This window comes from Fomitopsis serialis (genome assembly GCF_022376445.1).
Source record: "Fomitopsis serialis strain Sig1Antser10 chromosome Unknown B0H18scaffold_1, whole genome shotgun sequence".
Taxonomy (NCBI): Eukaryota; Fungi; Basidiomycota; class Agaricomycetes; order Polyporales; family Fomitopsidaceae; genus Fomitopsis; species Fomitopsis serialis.
The window spans coordinates 594967-607478 of NW_025954961.1; the positions used below are offsets into that span (position 1 = coordinate 594967).

General features: G+C 56.1%; 7 protein-coding genes across 7 annotated transcripts; 2 read left to right on the forward strand and 5 right to left on the reverse strand.

The window, feature by feature from the left end:
* Positions 1-149: 149 nt before the first annotated feature.
* Positions 150-2014, reverse strand: B0H18DRAFT_966139 (eRF1 domain 1-domain-containing protein). Its single transcript, XM_048043315.1, has 8 exons — positions 1886-2014; positions 1766-1831; positions 1327-1717; positions 918-1273; positions 804-859; positions 634-750; positions 473-579; positions 150-410 (listed from the first exon to the last, which is right to left on the reverse strand). The coding sequence occupies exons 1-8, from the start codon at positions 1922-1924 to the stop codon at positions 376-378; spliced, it is 1167 nt and encodes a 388-aa protein (XP_047901041.1). The 5' UTR covers positions 1925-2014; the 3' UTR covers positions 150-375.
* Positions 2015-2112: 98 nt separating this feature from the next.
* Positions 2113-3083, forward strand: B0H18DRAFT_1112402 (thioredoxin-like protein; the record flags this gene model as incomplete). The annotated part of the gene is made up of 5 exons (XM_048032809.1): positions 2113-2309; positions 2391-2477; positions 2525-2600; positions 2658-2916; positions 2968-3083. The coding sequence occupies 5 exons, from the start codon at positions 2113-2115 to the stop codon at positions 3081-3083; spliced, it is 735 nt and encodes a 244-aa protein (XP_047901042.1).
* Positions 2820-4038, forward strand: B0H18DRAFT_7337 (uncharacterized protein). The gene is made up of 3 exons (XM_048039223.1): positions 2820-2916; positions 2968-3609; positions 3661-4038. Exons 2-3 carry the CDS (start codon positions 3208-3210, stop codon positions 3862-3864), a joined length of 606 nt encoding a protein of 201 aa, XP_047901043.1. The 5' UTR covers positions 2820-2916; positions 2968-3207; the 3' UTR covers positions 3865-4038.
* A 61-nt stretch (positions 4039-4099) lies between these two features.
* On the reverse strand, positions 4100-4504 carry B0H18DRAFT_1112404 (uncharacterized protein; the record flags this gene model as incomplete). The annotated part of the gene is made up of 1 exon (XM_048032810.1): positions 4100-4504. One exon carries the CDS (start codon positions 4502-4504, stop codon positions 4100-4102), a length of 405 nt encoding a protein of 134 aa, XP_047901044.1.
* A 617-nt stretch (positions 4505-5121) lies between these two features.
* Positions 5122-5977, reverse strand: B0H18DRAFT_7373 (deoxyribodipyrimidine photo-lyase). Its single transcript, XM_048039226.1, has 4 exons — positions 5653-5977; positions 5476-5604; positions 5349-5412; positions 5122-5291 (listed from the first exon to the last, which is right to left on the reverse strand). The coding sequence occupies exons 1-4, from the start codon at positions 5872-5874 to the stop codon at positions 5173-5175; spliced, it is 534 nt and encodes a 177-aa protein (XP_047901045.1). The 5' UTR covers positions 5875-5977; the 3' UTR covers positions 5122-5172.
* Position 5978: 1 nt separating this feature from the next.
* Positions 5979-6644, reverse strand: B0H18DRAFT_7372 (uncharacterized protein). The gene is made up of 2 exons (XM_048039225.1): positions 6398-6644; positions 5979-6331 (listed from the first exon to the last, which is right to left on the reverse strand). The coding sequence occupies exons 1-2, from the start codon at positions 6606-6608 to the stop codon at positions 6168-6170; spliced, it is 375 nt and encodes a 124-aa protein (XP_047901046.1). The 5' UTR covers positions 6609-6644; the 3' UTR covers positions 5979-6167.
* Positions 6645-7912: 1268 nt separating this feature from the next.
* Positions 7913-11387, reverse strand: B0H18DRAFT_7465 (DUF1793-domain-containing protein). The gene is made up of 20 exons (XM_048039234.1): positions 11030-11387; positions 10863-10973; positions 10737-10814; positions 10443-10674; positions 10361-10389; positions 10017-10304; positions 9754-9964; positions 9666-9682; positions 9468-9612; positions 9376-9411; positions 9226-9326; positions 8965-9159; positions 8832-8906; positions 8754-8770; positions 8626-8702; positions 8548-8574; positions 8469-8496; positions 8389-8408; positions 8143-8327; positions 7913-8084 (listed from the first exon to the last, which is right to left on the reverse strand). The coding sequence occupies exons 1-20, from the start codon at positions 11216-11218 to the stop codon at positions 8013-8015; spliced, it is 2133 nt and encodes a 710-aa protein (XP_047901047.1). The 5' UTR covers positions 11219-11387; the 3' UTR covers positions 7913-8012.
* Positions 11388-12512: the final 1125 nt, after the last annotated feature.

Consider the following 12512-nt stretch of genomic DNA (forward strand, 5'->3'; position numbering starts at 1 on the left):
GGGAATCTACGGGAAGGGCGGTGATGGGGAGGTGAAGGCGCAAGCAGAGAGATACCGTAAGGAGGGATGGGCGGCTTATGAAGAGAGGATACGAGTGTAAGTCGGCCTGGGACTGAGGCACCGAAAGAAAAAGGTCAAACAACCTGTACAAACCACTGAGCGTAGCCAGTTGCATTTGCAGCATAGAAAACATGTATCAGTTCTGCTACAGTATCCAAAACGTTCTCTATCGATACATTGCCTGAAACATTGGCTACAGAAACCAAGGCGATCAACTCGAGGCTTCCGCGTCCCCATTTCTTCCGCTTTCCTTCGTTCCTCCTCTCCTTCGCTTCTCGCTCTTCTGCCTCGACAACCTCACATCCAATGGGTACGTCAATATGCCGCAATGCCGGTCAGTTGATTCAATTCTGCACAGCACGGTACATCCGTCAGCATATACTGAGTCTACTGCAACAAAGCGAACACCTACGCTGCCCGGACTCGTGCATGCTCGAGAAAATCAGGACCTCGCCGCCGCGTTGCTTAACGTCCTCTACGAGCGCGACATACTTCTTGCGGAGCCCCGCGTCGCTCGCGCTGTAAATATGATTCAACGATGCATTCCACGCGGAGCAAGGGTAGCAGACGTACCGGAAAAGTTCGTCTGAAATCAGCAACGTCCCGACGGCACCCCGGTCGACTGCGAGGGCAACATGATCTGGGCCGTACCAAGCACGCATCTCGTCGGTGCCCAGCATCTTGAAGAATCTATGCGCCTGTGAGTATAGATGCGAAGGCATGAAAGTCGTACTTGAACGTACTTGTCAAGCATCATCCCCTCTCGCGCAAACTTGGTCTCCTTCAGCTGCGATATGATCTATTCAATGGAACTGTCGTCAGCATAGTTCGAAGCTCGTATGTATTGGGCATGGTACCTCCGGGCTTTTGAGTACCTCGACCAAGCTGTGCACGTGCGGGCTATTGACGTGCACCTTCAGGAACTTGTTTCGGGCACCCATGAGTGCCTTGTTTCCAGTCCGACTCGCCTCCGCCATGATGTAGTCAAGGACCGCGTCGCGCACCCAGCCTGGGGATGCGATCACGATCGCCCGTAGCCCGGGGTTGGAGAAAGGTATATGTCGGAGGAAGCTAGCGTATAGTGAGGAGTAGAACTTCGTGAGACCCTTCTCGTGCCCGGAGCTGCCGGTCGCGATCTTGCGCGGGATGGGGACTTCGAGGCGTTGGAGGATGACAGTCATGTGTTCTGAGAGGAGGCAGAAGATTGCACTTCCTGCGGAGACCTCAGTCAAGGACATGCAGCTTATAGGGGCAAGATCGACTGACCCTCTCCGCAGACCACAGCGGCGACCTCGGCGCCTCGTCCTGGGACACAGCTCTCTTCCACTCGTCCAAGGGCAACGCTGTCCCAGCCTCCCTCCTCCTTCTCAATTCGCACGTCTCGATTGGCCTCAAGGTCGAGCGTATGGAACGCACCCATCTTCACGTGGGGGTTCTCCACCGCAACTCGCCCTGTGATTTGCAAGGACGCGGTCGCCTGGCTTGCGCTGCTAGACGCATCGGCAGACGAGGGGTCGCTCGCCGAGGCGGTGGACGGCGACCAAGCGACACGGGTGACAGCAAGGGTGAGGCTCAGACGCACGCGGTGGGACTCTGTCGATCCCGTTGCGGAGACGTTCTGCACCCGGCGGATGGCAGGTGCTCGGACGCGATCACCCTGTTCCCTGGTGAGTCGCTGGAGCTGGTAGCATTCGACACGACGCACCTCCGAGATGATATTGTACAGGTGCCACATATCCTCGTCGTCCTCGGGACGCAGCGTAACATGGCCCTATGTGTGCATGAGCTCCTGCGGTGCGACCAATCTCGGACTGAGCGCACGGACTGAGCGATCCCTGTCAATGTATTTACCGACGAGCTTCATGGTTGCCCTGTACTTGTGGGATGGATGAGCAGCGCAGCTCTCAGATCCTAACTGGGCGGATGGAGGATGGGACGAAAGTGGGGGTCGATGACATCGGTGCGATCGAGATGGGTTCGCCGAGCCTTGCCCGACGCCGACTGGCCGCACACGAGGATCGCGTCCTGCGCGAGCTTGTCCTACCCTCCACCATGTCCACCACCAACGCCAAAATCAACACGCTCACGTCTCGCATAACGCAGCCGTCGTCGTCGTCCCGCCCAAGACGGCACGACGATGACCACTCCGACCTCGACGACGAGGCGCTCTTCGCGCAGCTCGAAGAGGAGATCGAGAACGACTCCAACGTCGCGCTCAGGGAGCAGGGGATCCAGCGGCTGAAGGCAGAGTGAGGTGCTTTCGCTGTCCGCGCATCCGCAGATGGCCCCCTCGTGTGCACGCCGCTGACGCGCTGCTCCTCCCCGTCCAGGATGGAGCGTCTGCAGCAGATGAAGTCGAGTGGACACGGACGGTACGAAGAGATCACCGACGAGAGGGAGGTCATCAGAATCACTGCGTACGTGCTCTTCACGCTCCCAGTTGACCTTGCTGAAACAGGCGTAGGAACGAGAAGCGGTGCATCATCCACTTCTTCCACACTGACTTCACCCGATGTCAGATCATGGACAAGCACATCGCGGTGGGTATCTGGAGAGACCATGTACGCTGCCCCGGCTGACAGAATGCTGCTACACAGGCCCTCGCACCGAAGTACTTCGGCACGCGTTTCGTCCGCGTATTCGTTGAGAACGTCCCATGGCTCGTGGAGAAGCTGGGAGTCAAAGTCCTCCCATGCGTGATCTGCTTCGCAGACGGAGTGACGAAGGATCGGCAAGTCTCCTCATTATCCAGGGCCGCACACGTACTAACGAGCAGTAGACTGATCGGGTTTGAAGACCTGGGCAATGACGACAAGTTCGAGACGGCGACGCTCGAGTGGCGTCTGCTGAACAGCGGTGAGTTGCAATCAGGACTCTGTGGTACATCGCCTCTCACACTGCCACCAGGGATATTGGTGAAAGAGCAGCAGGGTGCTAATATCGTGTATGGCGCAACGCCCACCGTACGACAGCAAATAAGAGGACGGCAAGACGACGACTCCGATTTCGATATTGATGATTGACGCAGCTTACACTGTGGAAGCTTTCGTGTTCGTCGGGCTTTGATATAAACAGCGTACATCTCTCATTCGGGACGAATCTCTTTGACGACATTGATCTCGTGGTTGGCATGCGAATGCGATAATTATGCCGTTCAGCGGCAGATGCGATGACTACACCCAAACCCAACTACGGTGCTCTACGAGGTATACAATTACTTCTCGTTCTATGCCCATTAAATGCTTCTTTCATAATCATTCTTGTCTCCACATTTCCTCCACGTCCTTTACGCCAATGGGCACAGCCTGGAGTTCACCTCCCGCTTGCTTCGACACCGACAGATATATCTTGTTCGCAGGATCGCTGGTGCCGTCCAAGAAGGCGAACTGCCGCAGGTGGCGGCAGAAGGTGAAGAAAATGATCGCAATGCACGCCGCGGACGCGGTACTGCCCGTAGGGTGGCTCGAGGGTGCCCACACAATCATCTCGACGACGGGAAAACTTTGCGAGATCGCCTGCGAGAGACTAGGGATTGTGACTAGTGAAATGGTGAGCATGTCTGCCAGCGAAGGCGGAGCGGGAGGACTCACTGCATCATAGGTTCCGTCGCGCATCTCCAAAAATTGCAACTTCGCCCACCGTCTCTTCATCGCCATCCGGTTGATGACCGACGTCATACTCATCGCTCCCGAGCTGTCCGACGCGGGCGACAGTCGAAGAGCGCTGCGGCGCAAGCTGAGCCGCCTGACCGTCGAGCTGAAGGCGGCCAGCGCCTTCAAGCCTCGATTTCAATGTTCGGGTTGAGCTTGTTGAGGTCCACGCGCAGATGTGTGAGCGGCCTCGTGGGTGGTGACGCTGCCTGCAGCGACAGCATAAAGGGGCGCAGCAGTCGAGGGTGCGGAGGCGCGGGACGACATCCATCGGAAAGGGCATGTGCTGGTACGCGCTCTTCGTCAGGACGTCCGACGCCGGAGGTGCGGTGGTGCTCAGGGAGTTAGGTCAGGCTGCCGGCGCAGGAAGTCGAGGACGTCCATCGAGATCAGGAGAGGTTGGTGCAGAACGAGCGCAGCCTGAACGTGGCCCTGCGAAGGATCCAGCCGTCGGAGTCGCGCGTGGGCAGGCCGAATAGGGTGAGCTGCTCGAGGTTGGACATGGCCGCGAGGGCGTCCGCGACCATGTCGAGCCCGGCGCGTGCGGGTCGCAGGTCCTCGAAGTCGAAGTTCAGCCTGCGCACCTGGCGCGCGATCGGCTGCATCTCCGGTGTGGTGATCGTGCTGCAGAAGGCGAGGACGTGGATGCCGCGGGCATTGACTTCGCCAGAGTGGTAGCAGCGCACGCGCGGGGGAAGGGCGTCGACTTCGGAGACGAAGGAGTATGGGTGGGCGGCCCTCTCGCTGTCGGAGAGCGGCAGGTGCGCGGGACTCGGGAAGGAAGTGCTGAGCATGTTAGCGATGGGGTGGTAGTGTCGTTGAAAAGGCGTTAGAAATCGTAAGTCGTGGTATGGGGAGCTTTACCGCGAAAACCAAGGCCATATTTATATTGTTTGAAGGAACGGTGGAAGCGCGGCCTGGCTGGCTCTGTGGGAGTGGAGTGGAGGGGCAGTCGGAGTGCGGATACGGATACAGGTCAGCGGCTCCAGATCTGCGATTCTACATCGTTTCCTTATTCGGCAGGTGTCATTCCGGTTTTGGCTGCCCTCGCCTAGACCGCGGCGGCTCTGGATGCCCACGGTCCGCGCGAGGCCCGGATACACGGCCAGAGCGGATGTCTCAGACCTCTCGAACATCCGCACACCAGGGGAAACGACAAACGCACTCGCATCTGGTACGTCTCTCGTCATTGCCAAGGGCGTCACCTTGTTCAATAGGTGGCTCCCATGGTGTGAAGATGTTTGCACGATACCGTAATACGCCGTGCCTGCCCCACTGTGACAAGGCTGGACCGAAAGCACCTTGGTGCAAGGCTGATGATCGCTCATATCAACTTTGCTTCCGTCTCGGTATAGCGTAGGGTCATAAAAGGCCGACCCTGCAGCACTCCACGCACCACTGGTCTACTCAAACGGGGATTCACCGAAAATGCAACGCATCAAACAGTACTCTGAACGATGGATCATTCCTCCCCAGGATTTTTGTACCGTCTAATTGCACGTTTCCTCGCCTCGCCATGGTCTACGAGCGCCCTGGGATATCCGAGCTTGTCCGCAAGACCCGGCGGCGGGTGGTGAATCTCTAAGAGTCACAGGACAGTTCAGCTGCACAATACAAGCCATCCGAGCGTTTTCTCACCTTCTCCGCGCACCTTTGCCAGCTCAGGCACGAAGGCACGGATGTACTCTCCTGCCGGATCGACCTGCGCCGAAAGGGGGTGAAACGTCGGATACGGATGTCGCGAGGCGCCTGCGGCTACACTCACTTTATGGCTCTGCGTGTACGGGTTGAAGATCCTGAAGTAGGGAGCGGGATCAACGCCAGTGCTGGCGCTCCACTGCCAGCCGCCGTTGTTCGACGCAAGGTCGCCGTCAATGAGGATTTCCATGAAGTGCTACGGCTGTGTTGAGCCTCATACGTACAAGGAAGACTCTTGACTTACCTTTTCCCCTAGCCTCCAGTCGATCATTAGATCCTTGGTCAGGTACATCGCGGCGATCATCCGCACGCGGTTATGCATCCAGCCCATGGCCTGGGCCTGGCGCATACCCGCGTCTACGACCGGTACACCCGTTCGGCCGTCCTTCCACGCCTGTAGGTGTCCGTCCCGACTTTCGGACTCCCACTTGATGTTCGCCATCTTCTCCTGGAATGGACGGCCCATCGACACGCGAGGGAAGAGTGCGAGGACGTGGGTATAGAAGTCCGCCAAGCTGTGCGATGAGCTGTTCAGTGCTGACGAGGACGAGACACAGGTGTGCTGCGGAACTGACCGATCTCTTGGTCCAACGACCAATACCAGTGTCCCTACTGACGTCTATCTTCTTGTTGGCAGAGAGCTCTGTGGTAGCGCGAACGCACGCCCGGGCAGATATTACGCCTGCTGCCAAGTAGGGGCTGACTAGCTCAGCGACAATGCATCATGCATTGAGCACCGCTAGGCCTCACCTCAGACGGCTAGTGTGTCAGCATCCAGCCTGTCCCTCTCATCCTTGTACTTGCCAATACGGCTGTCTTTGTTCGGTTCTTCGTAGGGACCTTAGCGCCCTCGAGAGTGGATCCACAGCGCCAAGCTGCGAGGAGCGCGACATCGTGTGCAGGAAACGATCGAGCATCTAGGACTGCGATTAGCCATATTGTAACTTCAGAGAGCACACGACGACCTGCTTTGCGGCGTCCTCTCCAGCGGGCCAGCAGGCTTGGATCCTCTCCCTCTCCTCGGTATCGTCCATGGTGAACCCTCGACTGCTCTGGGACAGCATTGTCGAACAGCGCGCCGTACACGGATGGTCCCTGACAGAGGGGGAATTGGCCGACGGTCGGGAGCGCATGTGATGGGCTGTCCTTGCCCTTGGGGGTGAGGTGCGGGATCCATGAGCGCAGGAAAGGGGAGTACATCTGAAGATCGATTTCCGTGAATACTCTAGCACAGCGGCGAACACGTTTTGATCATTCTTACCGTGTAGCCCCTCTCGTCCTTGGTGAGTACTGTCCGGGCTGGATGATACACTTGTCATGAACGAAAGTGCAGGCGACGCCCCCGTCCTTCTTCGCGAGATCGCAGAGCTTGGTGTCCCTCCGCAACTCGTCCACCTCGTACTCGATGTTGGCAAAGAGCCTCGTCGCCTTCCATTGTTTCAACAGAGCGAGCACGTATTCCGGCAGCGTAGTCCTCAGGTTATGAGAAGTCGTGTACAATGGAATGTGCTTGTCAGCGAGAGCGGACTGGGTCGCGCGGTGTAGCCGGCGACGCATGGACATTGCCGACACAGTGGCTGACGTACCCTGATAGACCGTAGGTTGCGCAGGTGAAGTCAACCCTGCGTGCGCTCCTGTCATGCGCAATGTAGTCTTGTGGGCTCAAGACGAAGAGCGTGAGCAGCGGAAGGCCGTCTTGCTGAGCATGCTTGGAGCTAGGGCAAGTGCCCTATTGTCCGTGACTGTGCGCACATTGCCATGAGATCAAAAGCAGATGATATGCACGGTAATCACGATACGTACCCCTCAGATCTTCCATCCTCATCCAATATACAACAGCTTCCCCCTTCGCAGGGTGCTTATTAGCATGCTTCATCGCATTCACGAGCTTGAACAGCGGAGGTCTCTGTCAGCCTTCGCCGCCGCCTCTGCCGTCGCGATCTTGTTGGGCAAGAACTTCGCGTCATGACGCGTCTTCTTGGTCGGGGGCGGCACAGCTGCAGATGAGCGCATGCTCGGCGAAAGCGAAAGACTGCGAGGTCGCTTGACATGGAGGTAGCAGTATGAGTAGAGAACACGTTTGGGAGGCGACGGTAAGGTGCGCGTTGCGAACTGGGCGGAAGATGGGGCTGGCAAAGCCTGGCATCGTCAGACCGCCGCGTCGGTGGCGTCGGGCGCGATCCCAGCCGTCTCGTCCGCCCATCGAACACCACGTGATCGTTCCATCGAGCGAGCAAGCGAGAAGAAGGAACTGAGTCTCCAAGAGCGGACGGTCATTCCGATTCGCCATAGACGAGATTATCATGCATTACATTTCATGAACTCAATAACAGTCCATACTGTACTCTAATGACGGGGTCAGATCACAGTGCCAGTCAACAGCAAGCCAGCACTCACGTCGTAATAGTTCGCAGTGTAGTAAACGCCAGTCCAGTTAGTATACATTCTCCTTTCTAAGAGCATCCAATAAATAATGCAGTATCAACAACCATCGCGAAGCGTAGTTGGTGATTACCAAACCATCGCGAACGTCATAGCCAGCTGGCAGACAACGCCAAGGTGCCACCTGCACGCCATGCATCAAGCCTAGATCCCGACGACGCGTTAAAGTGCCATAGACGAGACACCCCCTGTGGCATTGCTTACGCTGCTCACTCCTGCGGATTGAAGCGCCAGCTGCACATAGTCAAATGTCAGTACCAGTGGCAACGCGCGAGAGCGCGCGACTACTGACCAGGGCGAAATGGCCGCCCACGACCGGGCGTGCTCGGAAGATATACACTTCACCGTTCGTGGTGTAGTAGAGATCGCTGAGGGGCGCGTTGTTCTCGCCGTCGGCGGCGTATGAGTAGAGGGCGCTGATGAACATGTCCCTGACTGTTGTGTTCGTCATGATGCCGGCCGTATAGGTTTGCCAGTCTTTCACGCGTGAGCGATGGAGGTCAGTTTCCATAGAACGCCAAACTGAGGTCTGACTTACCTGTCTTGGTGTACGTATGACTGAATGATGTAATCAAGTCGGGTGAGTCGACATACTACCAAAGGTGGAACACAACGTACCGCGTGTCCAAGGGCACACCGTACTGAGCTATTCACGCAAACTCAGTACCTTAATGCAGATCAGGCATAAGGACCTCACCATCTACCGTAGGGTACCACGCCGTTTCTACGGGAGATTCAGACCGGCTAGTGAACGATGAGAAGCGCAGGCACTCACGCATCTCGTACACCGAGTCGGGAATGAGGTTAAGCTTGAGGAGTTTATCAGCCCACATGTTGTAGGTCAGGCCCCAACTGTCGACAACTCAGTAACAAGTCATGGAAGCAGATGTTCTTTGCACCAACCTGGAATCATTGTTGTACTGATAAAGCCGTCCAGATCAAATTAAACAGTGTTCCTGCTAGTGCCGTAGATAGACTCACCGCGAGCATCAAGTGTGTGCCGTCCGACGACGTTGCGAAGTTCTGCCACTGCGTGACATACGACGACGCGATGGACTGTAGCACTGACGTGTCAGATATTCCACAGATCACTGTATCACCAGCGACGACTTACAGTGTAGTTGGAACTGTCCTCACTGTTGCCGACCAAACTTGCCAGCTCGCCCATCGCCCGGATGCCAATGATGCCCTTGATGGCCAGGTTCGTCTGGTTAGCGAGCGACCCCGCGAAGTCGTCCGTGCTGATTTGGTTCGCGGGGATGAGCGAGTCATTGATCAGGTATTGCGTCCACTGGTCGAGGAGCTTGTACTGTAAAGGCATAAGCTCGCGTCCGTGCAGTGCCGTGAACAGCGTGTCTACTAATGCGACACTCACGTAAGAGGTGATCAAGGAGGTGTCGCTGGTAGCTTGGACGTAACTCAACGTCATGATAAGCATGTTGCCGCTCTCTTCGAGTGGCATGGGCTCGTCTTTCCCTAAGGACATTGTTCAGACACATCATCACTACCACAACTCAATACCTACCGTCATTGTGACCAGTTGCATTCGGGTAATGCGCCCCTGTCAGGTTCACGGGTTCAGCGCTCTGCGAGTTGCAATGTGTAAGAGTGACGAACCCATATCATGCACAGCCCATCCGTTCGGATACTGACCAGTTGCCTGGTATTCAAACAAGGACAGGAGGAGATACTTGCCGATGGCGGGATTCGTGTACAGGAATATGGGCCAAGCTGGGTAAATGACATCGACCGTGTTGACATTCTGTAGTCCATCTGTCAGTTGAAGAGCCATACATCGCGTGCAACACTACTCACGCCGTCACTCGAAATTTCTGCTCAGAGGGCGGTGAATTAGGCGCGTCTGCGGATTCATGATCGCTGATTCTGACTGAAGCGCACGCACCCTTCATGAATGTCATGATGTCTGACGTGTTGAAGTTGCCAGAGCTGTCTTTCGAGATCGTGAACTCGATGGAACCGAAGGCCTGGCGGACGGCAAGTGCGACCCAGTCAGCATAGTCAGACGAGATTTTAGACGCGTCCGAGCTGATCTGTGCATCAAACGCAGCGGCCCTCGCCAACGCATTTTCATAATCGCCCAAGAACGTCGACAGCTATTGCTATAAATCAGCACGATATCATCACAATATGGAAAGTGATACATACCACTTCCGTTGCCGTTGAGAATTGACTCCAGAAGTACAAGTTCCGTTGCTGTAACTGATCATCCGCGATGATGTATTGAATTGCCGGGTCGCGGACATGGCCGACGGCATAGAGGACGGTGGCTGACGTTCCCGAAACTGTGCCCAGGTCGTGCGCGAGGGCGAACACGGGCCAATCATTCGAGACCGCGCGGAAGTTCGTGTCTTGGGTGTTTGCGAGTACGCCGTTCTTGATGAACTGCGCACGAACAACGATGTCCTGGCCGGTCTGGTAGGTGACGTTGTTTGTCTACAAGAGGATAGTCAATCAAAACGCCCCACGAGCCGGTGTCACTGATGGCATACGTTCAACGTCGCATAGTATCCGGAGCCCTCTGTAGTGTTGAGTCAGAATAGTAGATCAAGATAGACTAGTGGCATGACTAACGTTGAGTACGGTCATCGACTTCGCCGAACTCGGTCTGGTCCTCGAGCTGCACTTGGTGGAAGATTATGTCGCCGGTAGTCGTAGTCCAGTTAACCGTTAGGCCATCGTCACCAGAGACCCACTCTGCGCTGATGTCTGAGTACACAGACACAGTGTGCGATTGACCGTCATTAGAAGCCGCAGACAGCGCCATGTAAGAGAAAGGAATGGATTGGTTCAGCAAGTCGCTCGGCTATGGAGCAACAAATATCGTCAGAATCCATTGCTGAATCTGTACTGTGAAGGCACAGTCACCTCGACAGGACTGAGGAAGGTGACGGTCAAGTCGATTCCTCCTGCAGTCAATACGAAGATGCTCTGAGTGCTGGTGAACTACAATATCGTGAGTGTTGTGCTGCCGAGACACCAAACCAAGATTACCTCTGCGCTTTTCTGTGAAGCCTTCGAGAAAGTTGCGCCAGACACAGACGAATCACCGAGGAAGCTGTAGGACGAGCCATCTACGTTCACGTAGCCTGCCCATCCTAGGGTCTAGAAGTTATACTACTTCAGCACATAAGTCATTCAGGGAGGCCATCATTGCTTACAGAACCGGTCCAGAATTGTGGCCAAGCCCCGTTCAACGCCGTGCCACTCCCTTGAGGCAACCAAGCGGAGAGGTACGGAGAGCGAACTGCAAGAGGGTAAGAAGGGGGACTAAAGGGCGTCGCAGTCCAGCTCAGCGCGAGGCTAACAGCGGGCAGCAGCAGAGCGGCACCCAGGACCAGTAGGCGCATTGTCAAAGTGTCGAAGTTGACGCGGACGTTGAGATCTCTGAGACTCGGATGACGAAAGGCGTTCGATCTTATACCCGGCTGAGTGTAACGTAGGTTTGACAGCCCTGGTTGTGACAGCGATCATGGGACTAATAAAAGCCTGTACCACGCGTATCCACCGATCGACTCATGCGGTGAACTGCTGCCTCCAGACTCCAGTTACGAACCCAGCTTCACCTAAGCAGGCTCACGGGGTCAAAGGGGTAAACATAGGTTTCAGAGAACCCACGAGAAGGCAGGAACGCACCAAATACGTGGGGACACATGTGCGTGCGGCAGGTTCTGTGAGCCTGAGAGGAGCAGCCACCACGGCGAGTGGGCGGCCCGCTGGCGGCGGCGGGTCAGTGCGAGAGCGAATTGACCCGTGAGACCAGGACTGCAGCCGCTTTGATCCCAAACATTCCTTGTACGTACCTCGACAGATGGCAACAAAGTGGCCGCTCTCACAGCAAACGCTCACATACGGTCATTGTTGAGATTCTCAACCTGTGCGTGCACAGATTTTTCGGGTTCCAGCTTAGCCCCGTGCGACGTGGGCATCATCGACCTTCTGAGCGTGGAACGAGGTGGAACGCCATGAACTGCTGCTGCTTTCGTCCAGTTCGACCTGCGCGCGGGCCGGTCAGATTTGCCCATCGCTAGACACGCTGCACTGCCACTTACGAGTGATGCCAATGTCCGACGGACGGCACACCGGGCACGGTACAAGGTGGCATGCGACTTGCATGCGACTCGCCGGTTCCTCATATCATTAACCCCCAGCGCCCACTCGATATTCGCAATCTCGCCGCGACGGCATGTAACAGAATGCAGAGTACGTGGTCTCGATAGGCTGCGGAATGCAATTATGCTGCGCCGATGCAGGTCGGACGCAAGAGGCTGGAAGTCGATGCTAAACTGCTCCATCGCTGCTGCACATCAGAGTTGCTCAGCGCATCAATGACCAAATAATAGCACACAACGCGATCGCGATTAGGGCGTGCTTGTGTTCACGCGTCGCGACGCGTCCTTCGACAGCGTTGTACTTGGCTACATTGTCTCTTCTGCGTTCAGAGCCCAGAATAAGTGTACGTATACAAGAGCGCGGAGCTACACGAAGCCGTCCGAATACATTGTCCTTGGCAACGCTGGGTACATTGTATTCAGCCATAACAGTACTCCTTGTGGGTCCATGTTGCCACGCCGTCCGAATATGTAACATCCTTGTTCGTACACTTTGCACCCGAAGTATAAAGAGCCAGAGCTCAGGTACTGC